At 41.4% G+C, this 22,013-nt stretch overlaps 1 protein-coding gene across 7 annotated transcripts in view; it reads left to right on the forward strand.

The window, feature by feature from the left end:
• The window catches only part of FHL2 (four and a half LIM domains 2), a 63,559-nt gene that overhangs the window by 36,033 nt on the left and 5,513 nt on the right, over window positions 1-22,013 (forward strand). For 2 of the 7 annotated variants that reach the window (XM_056329799.1, XM_056329796.1), the window contains exons 2-3: window positions 12,205-12,384; window positions 19,900-20,074. In XM_056329799.1, the coding sequence (XP_056185774.1) occupies window positions 12,229-12,384; window positions 19,900-20,074 (331 nt within the window). In that variant the 5' untranslated portion in view covers window positions 12,205-12,228. Of the gene's footprint in view, window positions 1-830; window positions 1,007-9,712; window positions 9,883-12,204; window positions 12,385-19,899; window positions 20,075-22,013 lie in introns of those variants that run through there. The other 5 variants (XM_056329795.1, XM_056329798.1, XM_056329800.1 and 2 more) reach the window with 5 other exon arrangements.

A 22,013-nucleotide genomic window follows, 5' to 3' on the forward strand; every position in this document is an offset into this window, starting at 1 on the left:
CAGAATGTGTTTCTGCCAGGATGGTTGATAGATGAAATTGGATTTTGTAGCAGAAAAAATGGTTCCTGATTATAGGGGGATGAATGGTTCCCCCTCTCCTTAACATGTGCCCGCTGGCAGGGCTCTCCACTAGGTCCCGAGTCTGTGCTGGGACAATCTGTTCCTTTGGCTCTCTCTTGCACAAGGGGGGGAGGCGCTGGTTTCCTTGATTTCCCCTGCTTTTCTTCTTTTTCCTCCTCACTATGGGGGAACTCGGAAAGAAAGAAGGGTGGAGAGAAAGAAGAATGGGCTCTGAACACTCGTAAAGAAATGCCTGCACACTTGTGCCTCGTAAAAATGTGCACCTCTCCACCGGGGAGAAGAGAGACGGCTTGTTCCACTCTTCTCTGGGCAAGGCACTGAGTGGCAGCAGGCAAAACAGCCAAAGCAAATAAAAGCTCATACCAGTTTTAACCAAGTACTTCATTCTCTCAGCCAGGTGAAGAGCCTTACAAACGTGCGGGTCTGAGCTGCTGTAAAACCTTTCCTTCTGGAAAGCGCGATCCCTCGGGTTTAGCAAAGCTATGTTATTAATAAGCATCGGGGGTTTAGAGAAACAAAGGCTGGAGGAAGGGAGGGGGAGCCTTATTTTAGGAAGGGGGCCAAGAAAGACAAGATGTTTAGGAGGGGGAAGTATCGACACCCTTGGAATAGAGAAAGTGTCGAATGCCAGCTGCAGAGCGCCTAAAAGAATGAGTGTCTCCGATGCTTTTGTCTCCTTATATGGTAAAATGATAGAGAGGGGTTTCACTAGGCTGGGGAAGGCAGCAGCAGCCTCCTTCCACACAACACTGACTGCAGAGCTGAATTCAGAAGAGCCACTCTTCACAGGCAGTAGAAAGCCCCGGCTAGCTGTACAGCTCTCTTCTGCAGGCAGGCCGGTGTGCTCTTTACACATTTGTTAATGGATGTGACCCCCTGTCCCTGGTCCAGGAGGTGACATTAACTGCCCGCTACTGCTCTGTAAGTAAGTAACCCTTTTTTTCCCCTCCCTCCCCACTACCCACGGAATAGATCTTTGAAGTTGTCGCTTTAAACAAAGGGTGCAGAGAGGAGGAGAGGGTTGTTTAGTGCCCCAGTGGGTTGTTGGGTAAGGCTGTGAGGAGAGGTATTGCCGGTCCCCCTTTCTCCTGAGCACACAGCAAGGGGTGCGAAGAGGAGAAAAAGACAAATTTCTTATCAGAGCAATTACTGCTGCATGTCCGTCTTTAAAGTGACACATCAGTGAGCTGATGAGGTGCAGGGTCATTTCATGTGTAACTATTTTTAATTACTGTATTGTGCCGCGCGTGTAATCCACTGGGGAGGGGATAAAAAGTAGAAGCTGGGGTCTTAGATTCCTTACACCTCTGTGCACACTCCTGCTGCCGAGCACAACAAAGGAGCATTTTTGCACTGTAGCAAGAGCAGATGCACATGAAACAAAGGTAGCCTTTCCTCTTTGCAGGCAAACACTGTAGACAGATTGTGTACAGGAAAAATGGGGAGCCATCAGCATCATATTTCTTCTTTTTACATGGAGAGAATAAATTAGAACACAAATCCCAATTAATAGCTCTCAGTTCTTTGTCATACTTCTCTCTGTGTGCATGCGTGTGCAACCACAATAACCCAGGTCCTTAATGTATGCTGTCTAACATGGATTTCTCTGTGTACATAATAAAGGAAATACTAACTTCCATTGTCTGCATTAATGACTGTTTGAACTGTCTACTTCCCCAAAAGGATACGGCTTTTATTTAGTTCACCAGATACCTGCATATTTCAGCTTTGCTGTGTACAGAGACACACACATAGACACAAGGAAGCAAACCTTGTAAAACCTATATACCAGCAGCAGTCAGTCAGTCTGTTATTGCTACTCCCCGGACTCCTATCTAGAGATATATTAGCTAAGATTGCTGATTGACACCGAGATTGCCACGGTCAGTAGCTATAACATCTATTGTTGGCTATACACATTTGTACGCTGTCTTAAACAGCAATTGTCCTAGAAGGGACCAGCGGAAGGCTGTATGTTATTACATACTCACATACATCTGAATGTGAAGGAATGCTATAACTAAGGTTACCATTTGGTTTCTGCTATGAACCCTATTTTCATCAGTTCATAAATTTATGAGACTCTCTGCTTTCTGGCTAAAATCTTCTGTGCCTTTTATCAGCCAGATGGTAGACTTTGAAAATTATTGCTTCAGGCATTTGGATTTGGAAGGCAGAATAATAGTCTATTTCTTTTTAATTTTATAAAAATTTCTGTCTGTTTACTGCTCCTGTACATAAAACTGGGAAAGGATGCACTCTAAACTTCGTCAATAGTCTGTATATATTCTTGATCACATTTGGAGAAAAAAATTTTTAAAAAAAGGATATGAGGTACTGTATTTATTGAAAACTCAGTTCCTAACACTGCCACAGTGGTGCTATTGTATCCAAAATTTGACCAGAGGACTAATAAAACTATCTTTTACTCTAGCCATAACATAGACAATGATCTTCAGCTTCTGAGCCAACATGTGGTTGAGGTGAGTGGGGCAGCTGAAAGGGTGCAAACCACTATTGCTGAAAAATCATGCTTGTGACAATTACCTGGGGTTCCCTCCTGACATCTCCGTCTGACTAGCAGGACTGAGGCAGAGGCATGGACCAGCTCTTGAGGTCTTTTGAGAAAGCTTAGAAGATCTTAAGATGGCAGAAGTGTTGGGGTAGAATATACTTATTTTTGGTTCTCGCCATTCTGCCATATGTGCTTCCATGGGAATCAGCAGTGCTACGCATGCAAGCACCAAGTATTCACTTCCAGGTTGAGATTTAGAGAAAAATATCACTGATTTTTGTAAGATCACTTTTATCACATTGCAGTAGCTATACTGCTGCTGTGTGTTGGATATCGTTTGTATATGCAAAGCTCCTGCCATGAAGAGCATGTAATGGTCATTCCCTACTAAATACTCAGGTGCACATAAAATCCTGTTTCCTACCTACAATTATATGGTTTCTTAAGGAAGTCTAGGGAAGCCCTTTCCCTGAAACCACATCTTTTCTGTCCATACAGACACCAGTGTTCCCAGCTGGCACCCTTTGCATTAGGAAAAAATCAGACAACTTCTTCAATCACACACAACCCAGTCCTCCAGGATCCCATCGTGCTTTAAACATCAGGAGCCAAAACACCCAAAAAAGTTGGTGATGAAACACAGCTCCTGCAATCGTAAGTGCTGGTGACAGTTTCTGCTGCACTGCACTACAAATCCAAGCTTTTATCCCAAAAGAAAAGGATGAGAAAGGCTCATTCATTTACACAAGTGCCTCTGGCTCAGTTCTCCAGGGCACGGAGCCCTGATCCTGAGAGCCAAGCAGTATCTTACCTGCTGTTGCCCTCACCTCCTTGACTCACCTCACAGGGGTCAGGACATTCAGAATTAAGGGACAGTTGGATAAATGTTAACACTGTCAGCCAGAAAAAATGGCTACCTCTCCATGAAAATCAAGCTGAAAACTGAAGTAATGCCTGTTGCTGCTGGCCAGCATGCTGCCACCCTTTCAAGGTCCCCACAGACTAGTTACATGGAGGTCTGAGGCTCTTTTGTGTTTCTCTGATGAATAAATTGGTCCTGAGCAACTTTAGAGAAACTCCGGATGGTGTAGTGTTGTAGGCAGTCACCTTCCCTCACTTGGGTACTGCTTCAGAGATTGGGGATCTTGTAATTTGCATTTTTAGACTGATTAATTCTAATGGTGTAATTTTAATGTTTCATTTACATATGCACGGTTATTTGTGATGCAGATTCACCCCACGTGAGGGTGTGAAATGGCAGGGTAATGACAGGTTTCATGGAAATAAATCTTGGATACATTGACAGCCACTGAAGCATTAACATTTTAACAATACTAATTAGCTATATATATAGACAGAGTTTGATTAAAAACCACTAGAGGCTTCTTTTAAGGCTGAACATCAAAATACTCATGCCAGGTGAAAAAGTTACAGTCCTAATTTTGTTGGATAATATTCACTAGGATGCTAAATGGCTACTGTACATATAGTAATATGATATAGGAGGAATGTAGGTGAGCATAACACTGACAAAAGAATATTCATCTCTCCCTTTCACAGCAGATTTTCAACTTTAAAGTTACAAATCTACCAGCCACAGCAGAGCAAGGTTGCACTTTTTGTGGTGGGAGATAGCTCTAAACCCTCAGCAAGCACAGGCACAAGGGCTCAAAACCCACCACTCTTTACTTCAACTTGCATAAGAAAAGTAGCAAGTTGCATAAAAACATAAAATACCTGTAAGCATTTACATATCTCTGTTCTGTCATTGCTTTGAAGCACTCTTGAGATTTAGACCGCAAGTATCTTCAGAGTACAGAATCCCACCTCTGAGGGACTGCCCCCCTCCATACTATGCTGTGCATAGCAGACCCAACATCTTCCTTCTTCAGTTAGAAAAATCTCACAAAAAAAAAAAAAAAAGATTGACAGTGTCCATGTCCCCAGCTTCCCTGTGTCTTTCTGTGCTTGCTCCTGCCTCTCTTATGCACCACAGGTATTTGACTTAACATTAATAGCTGATGTCTTTGCTTTCTGTGTTCAGTCTCCAGCCCCAAACCCCAGCAAACAAATTGGACCAAACCAGTTTCTCCCAGGTGTACCCAATGTATTTTGCTAAGATGTTTCCAACTGAGCAGGTAATTCTAAGGTTTACGTAGCTTCCTTTGCCACATTTTGGAAAGCTGACGGCACAGCAGCCGAGCACAGAAGTATGAATTCCTCACAGCTCTGAGGGATTCACTGCTACAGTAGTTTTATACAGCAGCTGTAAGACGTACATTAACTGCTTCTCCAAATCACCATGCATACCAATTATCTTAGACAGAAGGGGGAATTGTGGTCTTGCCTCTGTAAACAGAATCAGACAGAGAGACCCAGAGCTGTTCTGCTAGAAGCCAGGACAAATAACAAAGCATTCTTCCTCCATAGGAACCTCCCAGTTTTGCTTCTATCCTTTCTAGAAAGAAGGAAACAGAATATTTGGGACACTGTTCTGGTTTTGTGCCCTTTATAGTAGTACGCAGGATGTCAAAAATATAGAATTCAGAAATGTCACTGCACGGTAGCACGTGGCACTTTCTGGATATTTTTATCTTAGGGTCTAATTTCTCTGGGATTAACAGTGTTCTTGTCAATAAGAGAAAGCAATCCTTTTCTGGAAAAACAAACTTTACCATTAGAGTTTAGTGTCTGCAGTCATTTAGCTTATACATTATTTTTGTAGGGTAGGGCCAGAGATAACAATTGGAATTTATTAATCTTGTACTATTTTTCTCCTCTATGATTTTCTGTTATCTGCTCTAATGTTCTTATTAGACATACAAATTTCTATGCTTAAGTAATATCAAGTATTTAGTCTGTCTCTTTGAGTAAGCTTTTGTTTATTTTGCAAAAGAAAGAAGGAAGACAGCAGTTTCAAAAGGCTTTAAAATAGAAAATAAGAGCAAGCCTTTCCGCTTGAACTGTGCTCTTCCTTGCTATGGTAGATTCAAGAGTCATGCTCCGTGTTATTTCAATAGACTCCTTTTGTAATTGAAATGTAAGCAGGAATGTTGGTAAGACCATACATCCTCCAGTCATTTCAGTATCAACCTCGGATAATCGTAGTGTAAATTGCGTGGGGTACACTTTCAAAGCGTCAGTGCTCATTCTGTGGCATCTGTAGTTACTACCACTGGTGCTTGCTCTACCACTGTTGGAGTGGCTCTGAACTGGAGCAGATCTTTATTGACTGCCAAACACAACAAACCACACAGAAACCACAAATAGAGTGTTCTCTCTCCATTACTATAACTGGGATTACTTTAGCCAGGAGCATGAGGAACCTTACCACACAAGAAACATTTTCTGGTTTGGTTGTTTGTGGTTTTTTTATTATTATTATTATTGATATTATGCTAAGGAAAACAATCTTAAATAGCAGACCATCCGCTTTCCAATTTATGATAGGCTGACTGTGCAATCCAGACAGGAACCAGGTATGCTTTGGTTATCTGCACAAGTTAATGCAGTCTGCTCAGAAAATTGCTCTAAAGTACTCAAAAAGAGACATCAGAATGTTATACCTTAAGCAAAATAAGTCAACCATGCACAAGGAAGCTGCGTCTCTGGAAAAACCTATCTGTGATTCTGAACAATGCTTTAAGGTAATTTTAAGAAGGCCATTAAAAACTAGCGATTTTTTTAAAATAGTTTTTAATGTTTAGCATGTATATAGAAAGGTCTGAATGTGATATTTAGGAAGAGGGTTTTTTTACTTGGGTTTGATTTGTATTGTTTTTTTATTATTACTATTATGTTCAAATATCAAACCAAGTTTTTGTGGCTTTTGCCTGGGAGCTTCTAGGAGATCTATGAATATCTGCTCTGAGCTTAAAAACTTCAGAAACAGCAATTAACACCTCTGTAATTAGATGTTTCTAATATCCTAACCTTGATGTAGACACTGGAAAAGCTTTTTTGGGCAGTTCTGTGAGAGGAGTAACATATCATAAGGGCCTTGATTTCTGGAAGACAGCGTACCAGATTCTTTCAGTGGGCTTGCTACAGGATTGTTTTTGCATAGCAGCGGCAAGAGAAAAAGGCTTCCGCTTTCTTCTCAACTTAAAAATTTAAAAGAAAGAGTGCAGCCACACCTGTCTAAGCAAAACTGTCTCATTTACAAGCTTAGCATAAACCCCAGATCACGGGATACAGGTTACCCAATTACTTGTTCCCTGCAGTAATCACGTCTCCCCTATTTAAGAACCTACAGAAAGATGCTGGTATGAACAATGGTTATAGTAATAAGCCTCAGCATCTCAAAAACCTTGTAAATGTGTTCCCCTTTTCCTCTCTTTACTCAAGAAATGCACCTTCATGCAGTGGTACCCCAGTAGCCGCTGGCAGGGACAGAGGGCCTGTGGAAGGGAAGAGTGGCTGGCTGGGCTTCCTGCAGGGTGAGCTGTGCATCACTTGCCTCTCAGTGCATGGTTAGCTTCGCATTGGCCATCTTTAGTGTAAGGAAGCAAATGTCCTTCTGCAGCCCACAGAGGGAGACTTGGCTGTTCTGCATCAGCTGGCTTGGCTCCCCATGGCCAAGAGCCCACTCTTGGGGGTCAGGGATCCAAGCAACTCGAAGAGGCAACACCTGCCCTATGGCCAGCAAGACCTCCAAGGACTCAGGTTCCCTTTGCTTTCCCTCTGCTCTATCATAACAGTGTCTGTGGGTGCTCATCCCATGAAGCAGAGCATAAGCTATACCTGGCCAGCCAAAGAAAGAAGGCTACCACCCCTTAATTTGTTTTAGTAAATCTAAACGCACAGTATTGCTTTGGGAGTCCATGGTGTGCACCTACACCAGCTAACTTCCACACACTGGAGTTCAGGTGGATTCTGACTACACGTAACTTCCCCCACCCTGCCTAGTCATTGCTACCCGCAAATGGTCGTTTCTTCTTTTCCTAAAGTAAATCAAAAAGAAACAAAACTAGTTTCCCCCCCGCTCCCCTTGCATGGCACATGGCTTGCAGTTGCTGCAACGATATGATAGATAATGAATGTGGCAGTAGCTGCTAAGTTACGGGAAAATAATCACCTCTTGCCAGAAAAACCAGCATAGTCTGAACTGTTAGTTCATAGTTGCAAAAGATATCATAGATCTTCGCATTTTAGCCTTTGGAACATTAATATAAATTGTTTCCAAACGCCCTAGACCTGTATGGCTTATGTCACTGGAGTTGCCAGACACAAATCTTCCCTTCTCAGGGGAAGGAAAAAAAAACAGATAAAAAGTTCTCCATGTGCACAGTTTTTCTGAAAAAAAGTCAGTTGGGAGAAATGTGTGCACATCTTGGGGGAAGAAGGGTTGTCTCCGAAGCCCTTTTAATTCCTGCACAGGTGTTAAACAGAACGTCCTGTTCCAGAGGTACAGGTAGAGCCCCAGCCCTTTTGACCTAACAGAGGCCAACAGCAAGTCCCCCTTTGGCATCTACAGGGACTTAATTCTGTGTCTCCAGACTGCTACAACAAGAGTTCAGAGCTTCACCTCACTGAATAAACTAAACAACTCCTACATTTTTTAGACAGTTTCCCTTGGCTTATTTGTCTCTCTTGTGCGTGTCCATCTATACCTCTGTGTTCAACGCCCCCTAAGAGGGGTTGAAATAAGAAATGTACAGAACATCTCTTCTTAGGCTTGCAGGCATGGCTGAAAAAGGAGACAAGTTCTGGATCAGCTAGTTCCCTTTTCCAGCAGCCAATAGTGTCATGGGATAGGGGAAATCTGGATGCTTTCTTAATAACATTACGAGCCCTAGTTTTTACGAGGTAATATGATAACTTTATTACTGCTAGTAAAATGAAACTGTTTGCACAAACAGGGGAAGAAGAGGAAAGAAGCATATTTTTTAAGTCAGCCTATTAACTTTTTGGTAATTTTCATGCCAATCCTTACTTCCTGGAAGACACAACGTGGGTAGTGCTAACATTTGGCATAAGCTGTAACTTCTTTTCTGGGCATGCAATGGAAAGCTCTTTTCCTTTTGGAGATGTACTTGTTATGTCTAATGCTGTAGGAAGAAGACTGTATGGCAGAAAAATCAGTTTCTCCTTCATGATAATGTTGAGAGCAACCTCAAAAAAGCTTAAGTATAGAATTTCTACTGCAATAATATCTAAAGACCTTGTCATACCACAAGGAGGTGCAATAAAGATGACCCTCTGGCCCACAAAGCTTTACTGTTAACAAGTATCAAACACAAGGGGAACAAATAAATGAATGGCAAGAAGGTTGAATTGCAGTTTGTGTCCATCCACCACTGTGCATGTGCAAGTCTTTTGGTTATTTTTTCTTGAAGCCCAAAGCAGGGCATAAAACCTGCCCTAAGCTAAACACATTTTTTTTTTAATATATGACAGGAACCAACAGACTGACAATGTAAAGGACCATGTGTACAAAGTGACAGGCAAAAACATTGCTCAGTATGATTTTGCATTCCTTGTTTGTAAGGCAACAATGAACTCATTCGTTTGATGTTCCTGCTAATTTTTCAACAGATAGGCCCCGTGATTACTTTACATTTAATTCTCTCCAGAGAAGAACATCACCACCATCACCACCCTGTGTCAAATATCCTCAAAATATCACATAGTAGATTGTGAGATCCAGTCCAAGGCCCAGATCTAAACAGCCTGGAGTCTGGGATGTTTCACCCTGAATTCCAGATTTCTGAATGAAACCACATGAGCTTGAATTCTTAACTTTAAGAGATATTGGATCTGAAATTAGATCCAATAAAAGATTCACACAACTAAAACCAAAATACAGATCTTGGGAACTTTCTTTCCTTGTCATTTGATTTCCCAGATCTCTGGAGTTGTGCCTCAAACCCCACCCAGAGCTGCCCCTGAGGTGTCTTCATAGAGCAGATATTTACAGAAATAACATAAGCTGCAGTTATTAAGGAAAGGTCACTGTACTGTCCCTGTTCTCCTCCCTTACACTTTCATTGCTAGCCACTGCTGTTGGAGACGGGCTAGAGGGGAACTTTGAGGAGTCATTGTGCTTCTCTCTCCAGCATAAGTCTTCTTACTTTCTGTCTTCTTGTTGTCAGTCCCTACCACAGAATCGCAGGAAGGTCAGGGTTGGAAGGCACCTCTGCAGATCACCCAGTCCAAGCCCCTGCTACAGCAGGGTCACCCACAGCAGGTTGCACAGTCATGTCCAGGCGGGTTTGAATGTCCCCAGAGAAGGAGACTGCACAGCCCCTCTGGGCAGCCTGTCCCAGGGCTCCGTCACCCTCAAGGTAAAGGAGTTCTTCCTCATGTTCAGGTGGAACTCCCTCTGTTGCAGTTTGTGCCCATTGCCCCTTGTCCTGTCACCGGGCACCACTGAGAAGAGCCAGGCCCCGTCCTCTTGACACTCACCCTTAAGATATTTGTACGCATTGGTAAGATCCCCCCTTGGTCTTCTCCACACTAAGCAGCCCCAGGTCTCTCAGCATTTTCTCACGAGGGAGATGCTCTGGTCCCCTCATCACCCCTGTAGCTCTCCACTGGACCCTCCCCAGTAGTTCCCTGTCACTCTGGAACTGGGGAGCCCAGCACCGGGCACAGCACTCCAGGTGCGGCCTCACCAGGGCAGAGCAGAGGGGGAGGATCACCTCCCTCGACCTGCTGGCCACGCTGCTCCTCATGCACCCCAGGGTGCCATTGGCCTTGGCCATGGGGACACACTGCTGGCTCGTGGGCAGCTTGGGGTCCACCAGAACTCCCTAGTCCTTGTCTGTAGAGCTGCCTTCCAGCAGGTCAGCCCTCAGCCTGTACCCTCTACTCCTTAAGGACAAAAAACACCTAGCACACTCCTAGCTCCCTTTGGGGGTAAGAAAGTTAATTAGTTCCTAAAGCATCTGTAAGGTCAAAGCAGGGGGGCTGCTATTCCTTCTGGGTTGTCAGTAGCACAGATTACCAGCTGTCAGGATTTTTCTTTCAAGCACATTTTGAGGTTTGGTAGTTTGTGCCTTTTTCTTCTTTAGTAGTTATTCGGAGTTCAAAAGACTTCCCAGAAGCTGAGCCATGAATTACCCACTTCACACATATAAAAGCACTATGCACCGCACAATTCAGCAGTTGACTGAGCATTAAAAAAAAAATAAATTCTGGCCATCAAAACAAACTTTGCTCACTCGGACTGCCCTAAAACCTTAATCAAACCCCAGCTGTGGGGAGCAAAAGAGAATAATAAAACCCGAAAACCTGTAGGAGAACTCTGGATTTCAGAGATCTCAGGATTTCAGAATGTCCTAAGGGTGACTCCCACCACTAGGAGAGGACAAACTCCAGAATCCAGCAACCTATGCCAAGAACACTAAGCAAGTAACAACTTTGTGTTTAAATCTGAGAGATGAAATTGGCAAAAGGATAACAGCTGCTGTAAATGTCACTTATGTGTGGAAGACAGAGGTAGCTACTTAAGCCATTAGTACCCAAAAACATTTAAGGCTTTATAGATCAAATGCAGTTTAAAGAGGAGATGAGGCCTGGCAGGCAGTGAAGATTGTGCAGTCCAAGTGGAATGTGGTTTCTGCCTGGGAAATTCCCCTTCCTAAGCAGGCAGCTATGCCCTGCTCCAGCTGTAACCTCCAAACAGATTTCAGGTGCAACACATGCTGCAAACCTCAGGTTAAGAAAGAACCTAATGACTCCAATGAAACACAAAATAAATTGTCCCAGGCAACAATGAACATTCATGAAGGTAATTAAAGGTATTTGTGTGATCTTTGCTTGTGTGTGCATCCAGAAAATGCTGGAGACCTAACAAGACCTGAGAAGCAAACAGCAGCTGTCCCAAATTTAGACAAGCATCATTTGCAGTTTCTTCTACTTGTTTTTCCCCTTCCATAAACATCACTTGACATTTATCTGAACAAGGGTATCTAGCTCCCATTTGTGTCCCAGTACACTAGAGCTGTTGGATAACTCATTCAGCTGCATCAGAGAGGAATCAGATACACCACCACCAACCCCACATCTCCAGCTGTTAACAGTGCTCATAGTCCCACACGTACACGGATATGGAGGGTTGGTGTCTCGCTGCAGGGCAATGATTGCCAGACATCAGATCACTGAAAATGCAGAGAAGAAAGGAATAGAAGCACATAACAATGCTGCGCGATAGCCTGCGCATGACTAAAGTCTACCAGCAATGCAAACCTTTGTATTGTTTTATGGAGACGTTGTTCCCTCTGAAGATTAGCTGGCTCATCCTGTTAACGTACTTGGCTCCCTCCATGCCCTACAGAGACAGCTTCTTGCTTTGGACCTATTGGTCAAATCCCATTCACAAATCTCATGTGAATTCTTCTGACTCAGGATTTACTCCTTCCTCTCATCTCTAACACTAGCTTTGGTCAAAGACACACCAGTGGATGGCTAAAGTAGATGGGCTATTGCCATTAACCAACACTGTAAAATTTATAATCCAGTTTCTTCCTGTTGTTCATTTATCTGACTGAATGTTGAATTCAAATTGAGATACAAGTGATAAACCAGAGGTGATAAACCTTTCCTGGGGGATTGGGTCAAGTGTATCTCAATCTGACATGCGCCTATTTCTGTCTTCATGACAGGACAGCTGGACTCCAGACACCAACATGACTGAACGCTTTGACTGCCACTACTGCAAAGAGTCCCTGTTTGGTAAGAAGTACATCCTGAGGGAGGACAGCCCCTACTGTGTGAAATGCTATGAAAACCTTTACTCTAACACCTGCGAGGAATGCAAAAAAACAATTGGTGCTGACTGCAAGGTATGTCAGATTTGTATCTTGTTACAGAAATCTTGACAGAGTAGCCTGGATACACAGCTCTGAGACGTGCTACCACCTGGAAGGATCCAGCTCAACAGCTACCTAGGGGTTTCACTTGGTGGGAGAGCATGCTTTCTGAACCCCTGTATCTGCTTTTCACCACCTCACTTGGCAAACCCTTCTTTACCAGGCATTTTAATAGAAATAGAAGAATGCCTTTTTCTTCCCATAAGGCATAGGTTGATCTGATGTTAGAAAATATCTCTAACTCGCTAGGAGAGTCTGACTGTCCTTGGGGCCAGCTGGGACCTGGAAAGGTGGCAGAAGCTGATTTTGCCTACCTTTGTGCCAGAGGGAGCTAAGCCACTGCTGGCTTTGCAGTGACCACAACTCAGTTGTCATCAAAAGGCAAGACACATTCAAGAAAAGGTGCCAACTCATGGGCCACAAAAATCTGGCTAGTGCTGATCCAAGTAGTAAGTCAGAACAGAGTTAGAATAATTGACCTTTTAAATGCAGCATGATGACACTGGAGTCTAACTAAAGATTGGAACGGACGGAGCTGAGGACTTACTTGCTTGAGCTATGCACCACTGCACCACATGGGAACACCTACCTGGTACAAATCAGGTGCGACCACCTGCATTTCTTTCAAATTAACCAAAACAACTGGAGTTCATCCCAGTTGTATGCTGCTGAATGAAGACAGACGATATTTAAGCCATCCGCTGAAGTGTCTGTTGAACGGCTAGAGACAGACTTCATTCAATAGACATCCTCCTTGTACAAAATTGACCTGTTCAAAGTTGGCCAGGAGCTTCACTGATAGAATGAGTTTGCACTAGAACACCAATTGGCATTGCATGGCCGTGTGGTTCTTGACTGGTACGAGGAGGTCTGCCGTTTGATTTCCTACATTGCTGATCCGTACCTCTAGAAGCACCTGTTAGTCTCTATTACTGATGATGCCACTCTATTGCTCATTCAGAGATATAAAAATATATGTTTACTCAGATTGGAAAAACAAATGTCTTGTATCTTCCGAATTGATCTATCCCACTCTATTGGCAAATCAGTAGGAAAGCCCCTTTCAGAAGCCTTAAAAAGGTGAGAACGTTTCACCATCATGACAGGGAACTGGCAATAATCTGTAAGAAGGTATAAAACTTCCAGCTTTTCTACAGCTTATAAATAATCAGATTAGAGAAGAGATACAGCTGGCCTGACCTGAAAAAGCAAAATATTTCTGCCCCATTCCAGAATGTGCTTTTGTTTTAAGGTCTCTTTCTAATCCCCTGAGAAGATATTTCCATGTGTTGATATTCAAGAATTTAAAAACTTGGACTGGCTTCAACAAATCTCGGACAAAGTATTCAGGAATTAATCAGACTGAACTTTTCAACCCAGATTTATGGATTTAGGGAGTGTGGGTGTTATCTGATATACAGCTCTTCCGTACTTTTAAGCAAGACACTCTAATAGTGGATAGGGGGAAAAAAGCCCCTAATTATCTGCAATATGAGAATATTTTATATATGGTAAAAAAAAATATGTGGTTGGGTAGAAAAAGAGGTCGTATTAACATTCCCACTGAGAGGAAAACAAGAGTAATTTTTCAATGACAGTAATAGATGCTAGAAAATACATTTGAGAGAGCCCTTATAAGTGCCTCAACCACAAGATAAATTTCAGCTGAAGCCTGTGCGCTGTATGACTGAGCATAATTCAGCCATAAAACACAAAGCCACCCAAAATCATGATTCTGCCCTTCATTAAACTGTATATGTACATAGGTATTTGAACACACAAGAAATATACACATATACACATACACAGACATATGTGTATGTATTTTGATATATTTTTACACATTGCATTTGCATTTCCCCCTGAGCGAAGAAGATAAAACGTACTGTGTTTGGGAATAAAACCGGTATGTTTACTGCATGTACAAAATGTACTCCATATTTATTTGTATGTTCTGACATAGCCTTTATCCAGCTGTGAAATTTGGAACTAAAACCTAACGACATGACGGTGTTATCAGAAAGGGTCACATCCAGGCCTCTGCATCTGGCAGGGGCACCCACCCTCACACCCACATTACAACTTGAAAAGCTCAATGTAGCTGTCACCTCAGATCCTCCTTTGCAAGTCCCTTCTTAGCCACTGCTGCTGCTCTACACTGAGAAGAGCTGAACTGAAGACCCAGCTGCAGCCGAGACGCTCTTAATTTCCCTCCTACCAGCCCTCCCAATTAAAAGCAACCCTCCTATCGCTGAAAGGGTTACACCAAGGTAAAACAGGTGTTGGCAAGAGGAGAGCCAGCTCTCCCTCTCTGACACTACTGCATAGCATCAGCTCATCTGAGTTGAACTTAAGCCTGCTGAGACACTGGTAATACCCCAACTTTGGCAGCACTGGGCTCTGAGAGGATCAAACTGATGCCAGATTTTCACCTTGTGTTTTAGTACGGCTCAGAGAGCCCACAAAACAACTGTCCTGAAGAGAAGCTTTCTTTGAATTCAAATCAGGGGAGAAGTTGCTTCACTTTCTATGGTAATTTATGGGTAGCTGTGAATGTAACTGAGTAATAACTAATTTGTTCTTTATTGTAAATGTTCTTTTTCCCACCGAAAAAGCTCTGACTGACACTTTTGGACTTCGGCCATTTTGTTAGCTGCAAACATTTCTAGCTGATGTTTATGAAACTTTCACAGACAAATTAAAAGCTTCATATACTGAGTGGCAGGAGGCACTGGCAGGCAGTAGAAAAACACAATGCTATTTCCCTCACAGCTGTTACACATTATCCATATACCAACAGGTTCTAGTAGCAATTTATTCTTCCTAAAAAGAATTGTCATTTAGTCACCTACATCCCAGATGAACGCTCACCATATCTCCACCTCTACGGTTTCATGGTTCTTTCTAGGAATCCATCCACTAAGTTCTCATTTGTCCAACAGCTGAAGTGTGACTTTTAGTTGATTTTAGCTTTTTTAATAGTTTCCTTGCAGACCTTATGGTATAGAAACCATCACAAATACAGGAAATACCTACAGTAATCCAGTGTTAAATGTAGTTCACAAGTTGCCATTGGCAGGCAGGAGGGGTGAAAACTCTCTCTGTAAAATGTGAGAAAGAAATGGAAAGTGAATTGTGAGATAAAGATACTATGCCAGCACATAGGCCAAAAATGAATCAAAAGGGACAGTCTTACATATAAAGTAAACAAAAAACAAAGCTTCTAGTAATGTGGATCAGGAAAGGGAGAAAATACTAATTTTTCTAATTTGTAATGTTTAAGCCCTGAGTTGCAACACTTTTTCAGTGCATTACTGACTATCAGACAAGTTGTTGTGAAATGGAATGGTAAAAGAGGCAGGTATCTTCATCTCTTCTGAAATCCCTAGGGGGCTGGGTTCAGCACAATATCACTTGTTTTCACCTTTTCTAAACATGCTTTTGACAAGGATGTGCCACTCTAACATAGATAAGTGTTTTGCCACAGGGTGTGCATGGCTAAAATCTGTACAGCGTTTTGTTGGCATATCCCATTTCCTCTGCTCAACCTTCTGAAAAGAGCATTGTGGCAAGTAAAAAGGTATGATGTAGTCTTCATTCATGAACATATTTGGTTACTTTTCTGGTAATAAGGTCTCTAATCTTCTTCTTCCTGTTGGGTCCCTATTGAAAGCCAGTTCAGGAGTAAAGATAATACATAATGGCTTAAGTTTACTTAGATTTATAAAGCCAGAGTAGAAGACAATATAGTTGCAGGATATGAGGAGTCTTTGCTTAACCCAATTACTTGGTTACATCAGTCTTGGGGTTCTTCTAGTTTGAAAAAAACAAACACTTTTCTATTTTTTTAAAAAGTCACCTGCAGCCCCATTCTAAAGGGCAAATAAACCGTGCTGGATCAAAACCACACAGAGCTATAAAGGAGCTATAAAATGTGATCTTGCCAATTGAAAACAGTTATCTTGACAAAGTTTTCTCGCGGGGGGTGGGTGGGTGGGGTGTGACATCATAAAAATAAGTGAAAATAAAATTGCTTGCAAAATACATAATGTCGAGATTAAACAGTTTTGGATACAAATAGGATCTGCATTAAATTTTGCTTGCACCATATTCTTAAGAGTCATCTGAATGTGTACAAAGGATCTCCACTTGGCACACTCTCTGACATCTGTATGAGAAAAATCCATTATTCATTTGGTTGTCCCAAGGAACACTGAGCTGAAATTCTGAGCTGAGGCTGAGAAAAGCCCCCATTGAAATCTGAGTAGTTTCAGGGATTGCTAATTTGGCCATTTTTATCTTCAAATGAAACCATGTAAGGGAAGGATTATTTTCCGTGCTCAGAAGAAAAGTAACTGAATGAAGTGTTAAATAGTTCTCCCTGCAAATTCTGCCCCACTCTTTACCACAGCGCTGCAGGGACAGGCATTGCCTCTCTCCCCTCCTCTTTTCACCAGCACCACAACTGGAATTGGTCTGGTGCTCTCTGCACTTCAACTGCAAAACACTCGCGCAGGACAGACCATGTCCACAAGCACCTGTGTGCATGCATCTCTATATATGTAAACACTGTTCTACTTCTCACATGTCAATCTATGATAATTCTTCAGTCTCTTGCCTGTCCTTCACCTAACAAGTCTCTTACCTGTGATTATGTGTGCTTTATCTAACAAAAGCACATGCCTGTCAGTTTTCATAGACAGACACACAGATAGATGGCAAAAGTCACTCTGTATTTCTTTTAGGCAACAGAGAGGCTGCATTAAAAGCTACAGTTAAAATATGCAGCACCAGGGATTCATTTCCACTGAGTTGCATAAAGTGGCTGAGAAGTCACGCTTGTCAATATTTTAAGGATACACTCCAGTTCCAAGTCCACAACAGTAATTTTCTTTTTCAGCCCTTCCTGGAAATCCATGCAATAAACAAGAATTAGTTGTTTATCACTTGTACCTTCAGATTTATTTGGGTTACAATCAGCTAGCATAACCTAGAGCTCACATGCCTAGAGTAAACCTAATGCTATTTCAGCTTAACTGAGCACCAGCCTGACAGGCAGACAAGCTGGAAGTCAGTTTTGCACATGCAGCTTCTCCAGTGTAGAGCAGAATCTGTTCCAGACCAATACATCCACAGCTTATGCACAAGCCAAAGACTCTGGTTAGATACACAACACACTGAAACAGACCAGACCTTATTTTCAGTGACTTTATGACACTGACCTAAGAACAATCATGATGCAGAAATTATTTCATCAGTACCATGGACTTCTTTGCTTAAGATGTAAGAGTTTCATAGAAAGAAAGCAATATCCATTTCATTGGTCTAATACTCTGCTGCAGGCATGTCAAAGCCAGACATCCTAGACACCCTCTACATTCGATGACTGTATCTGTTATAATCATCCAATGTAGCTAAAGATTATTCAAGTCAGTCTGTATCTTGGGTACTTTGGGTTGTCACTGGGCTTCATCGCTTTGTCGTGATGAAATACCTGCTACTTTCACCTACTCAGCTACTGTCTATACAAGCCGCCATCATAACTGGCTCAAGGATCAAACCTTTCATCATTGACCCCTCATCCTCATCTTCATTACTCCTCTTCTAAAAGGCACAAACCTTCTCCAGGGTATAATTTCATTGATGAAATAAGGCAGAACAAAAGGAGATATCAGAATATGAATTTTGGAGATAAAATAGAGCTTGCAGAACATTGCAAAAAGAGGAGAAAGACAGTGAACGGGGGAAAAAAGTTCTTATAACTTCTGCTATAAGAGCAAGAAAACCAGATCTGTTGTCATTCTATTTTCCAGCAGGCAAACCTCACAGCCAACAGTTTTCCAAGATGTATGTTGTATTTTTCTGTTGAAAATAGTATTCCCCTCTGAGATCAGATTTAGAATATCCGATTTCATTTAAGGAGAAAAAAATCTAAGCAACTTCCGAAGATTTTTTTATTATTATTTTGCCATTAGAAAAGATTAAGATTTTGCAGTCAGAAGCGTGTTGTTTCAAAAGGAGTTAGCTGAAGTGAATAGATGAGAATAAACAACTGTCTGAAAGTTGCAAGCAGGAGCCTTAGATACTCTGTCACAGAATGGAATCTCAGAGATGAAAGACACATTGGATACCAACTGTTACTCACGGTGATTTAAGAAATTTAGGTGAGTAGCGCAGATGCCCAAACAAAAATTCCTAATTGCATGGTCACATTGTGAGTGAAGTTACTATAGTTTAACAAGTTATCACATATCAGTTGAGCTAGGTGAAACTATTTCAGGGTGTCCTGTTAGCTATTTATGAGAACAAGGCTCCTGCAGACCTAATGTGCTGTTATTTTAGGTTAACCTAAAACCCTAGTATCTGTTGTTTGCTCTGGGCTAAGGTTGCACATCTGGAGTTACCTGTGACTGTACTGACTGACAGAGCAGCTTAGGCCAGATTCTGTTTGAAGATTTTGCGATGCTTCAGTTTTCACAGTTTAAAAACCTGATACTCCACAAGCCATTCTTTTCCTTCATTTAAGCAGATTAATTCAGTGCTTGTAATTAACACATAGTGAATCTTGAGCTAAAATCTGAGAATTTATTTCTAGTGAACTTTCATACCCCCCATTCATGGCAAAACTAGCCCCCTCACACTCACGCCTCCAACTGAAGCCTACATATTTTGGGGTAGACACCTTTTCTTGTAACAATCTAAGCTCCATTATGTTTGAAGTCCAAATACAAAGTGTTGTATGATTAGGCCACCTTAATTTAAATTTTAAAAGGCACAATCCATCCCTTTAGGTCACAATTTTTAAAAAGACTGTTTCTTTAAATAATAAAAAGTACCACTGCAGAGAGTATTTTGAACACTTAGATGCCCATGTTGATCCCTTAGCCAGAGTGTTTTGGATCACTGGCTGCAGGTACAATATGGTCTCCCATCTTCTAGTCTGACCCACATTTGAAGCATAGGTAAACCAAAACACAAGATTTGGTAAAAAATGTCACAGTTAAAAAAATAAGGAACAGAGATCAGATCACTTCCAACCTTGGTGTAAACCTGTTTAGCTGAATAAATACCAGGAAGTGTTTGGGAAAAGGATTTCCATCCAAGAGTGAACAGCTATGAAATGACCTACACCAGCAATAGCTAAGACAGATAGGGGAAGTCTATTTTACCTATAAGGTTAACAAATTTTAATCTGACCCAAAAATGGGACTTTATTCTCAGAGGAAATACCTAAATGAAACTAGTTGTTCCTCTGCCGCATACAAAAAATGAAGGTTACCTTGAACTGAAAAAGGGTCGACAGCTGTCATAAGCTTGGTTATCATAGCAAAATGAGTTCACCTTCATCAGAACATTTTGTTGTCTTGAGCTGTGCAAATTAGCCTCAGCTCCTGGCTGTGGTTCAGACTGGGACGTGATTGCATTCTCTGAGCTTCCAGTTGTCCAAACTGTTCATTCCGCTTACTCTGTGGTTTTGGATTTCTACAGGATCTGTCTTACAAGGACCGCCACTGGCATGAAACCTGTTTCCACTGCTTCCAGTGCAAGAATTCATTGGTGGACAAACCTTTTGCTGCAAAAGAGGAACATCTACTTTGTACTGATTGCTACTCCAACGAATACTCTTCCAAATGTAATGAGTGCAAGAAGACTATTATGCCAGGTTAGGATGCTCACTTTTTGGACTAAGAAAAGATTAGGCTAAATATCAAGCATAAACTCAGCAACATTTGTGACAAATGTTTTTCCTTGACTATCTCTACTAAGTCATGGTGAACTCTGTAAAATTCAGTTGATGGTACAGTCTGAGTCACTTCCATGACCAGAATATGTAATTTTCATAATGGATCATGATAGAACAGTTATTCATATGAAGTGGATTACTCTTGAAAATTAGTATTTATTTAATTTAGCATTATTATTAATGGGATTTATAATTTTCCACAAAGTATTCATTAAAAGGCTTTTGATGGCTGGACAACCAAAACTGATCTTTTTGTCCAATCCCAACTTTGTACTCTGTCTTGACTGGCTTCCACTTCTTGAAGAAGAGCAGTACCTTGCAAATTTAACAGCTTACTTAACTATTTAGCTTTTTATGTAATTACTCTAAATTTAGTTTCTCTCATAAAAATGAAAAATCAGTCAACATGCCTCTAAGGTCTTTCTTGAGCACAAAGATATGAAGAAACACGAAAGAGCTATTTTCTTTTTCAACATGAAACATAAGGTTATAGTAATAGATTGCTAAAACCTCATCGGCTCATGTCAATACTATAGCATTCTCATTTGAGGGCTGGAAGCGGAAGGAATATTGGTCCAGAAATAAAATATTAAAAGGCAATTTGAAGAATCCATGTACATGCTCAATAACGATTACTAGTTACTTTTTCCAGTAAAATTTTTCCTTGGCTGATTCTAACATTGGTCACCTTAGACAAAAGCTGAAAACTACAACATTGGGCACCCAAGGTGTAAAAATGAGGGACTGGTGATGAAACAGGATGTATAAATAGAAACAACAATGATATTTAAAAGCCAATGGCCCTATCCATTCGTGACGGAGTTTAGCCATCTCCTTGTATTACTCCATGTGTACCTGTTTTTACTGACACAGCACTAATAACCAAAATGTTTGGGAATAGCCAGTGCTAGTTTTAAAGCTGGGATTTCCTAAATTTATATCTTTTTAATATTGTTCATCAAATTCACCCCCATAATCAGGCAGTTTATTTACCAAATGGATCTCTTTTTGCCTATTATGCCAGCTATAGACTGATAAATAGTAATGGATGCTGGATTCAGCGACCGAGAGAATCCCCTCTTCTCTTATAATCTGAAATAGAAGAAATCAATTTTTATGAAGCTTTATAACCACCAACTGATCTTTAGCTGCTTACTCAGGATAGCCATGATATCGCCACATTCAGAGAGCAATACATACAGCATGTATTTTCTACTTACACAGCACACCATGTTAGTACAGCAGCTACACCAGAGCACTGTGATCACCAACTGAAACATAATTCATTTTGAAAGAACCAGCAAGTGGTTGGATACCCTTTATGGGGACTGTTAATGCTACACTTGCCCTTTGCTTTGCTCCACTAAACGTACAATTTAGATTTAATAAAGCTTTATCATGACATGCCCATTAAATACTAAAGTAATTACAAGCTGGATCTTTCAGTCCTTCTGCAAACTAAACTCCCACTGACTTCAGTCCAGCAGCTAACAAAACAGCGCTCCCCCTGCCTTGAGTTTCAGTGAAAACACAATCTCAAAGGCAGAAAAGCTAAAAATGTCAAAATAAAACTCTAGATTATTCAAAACAAATTATCCATATCTCCTTTTTCCAGAATATCATCCCTTCAAGGACTGACTTATTGGTTCCTTGGTATGATAAAGTCACCAGCACAGGGGAACATAATTCTTAAGAGGTGTCTATTAATAAAATGGAACAGAAATATTCAAGCATGTAAGCATCAGGCAGAAAAATTAACAGTTCACTTAATACACGCCTGCAAGTCAATTCTTCAAACAAAAATTTACAAAAATCCTGAAGTATGCCTCTGGGCAGAATTTAATGAGATAAAAAAAAA

Source organism: Falco biarmicus, chromosome 2, assembly GCF_023638135.1.
Source record: "Falco biarmicus isolate bFalBia1 chromosome 2, bFalBia1.pri, whole genome shotgun sequence".
Taxonomy (NCBI): Eukaryota; Metazoa; Chordata; class Aves; order Falconiformes; family Falconidae; genus Falco; species Falco biarmicus.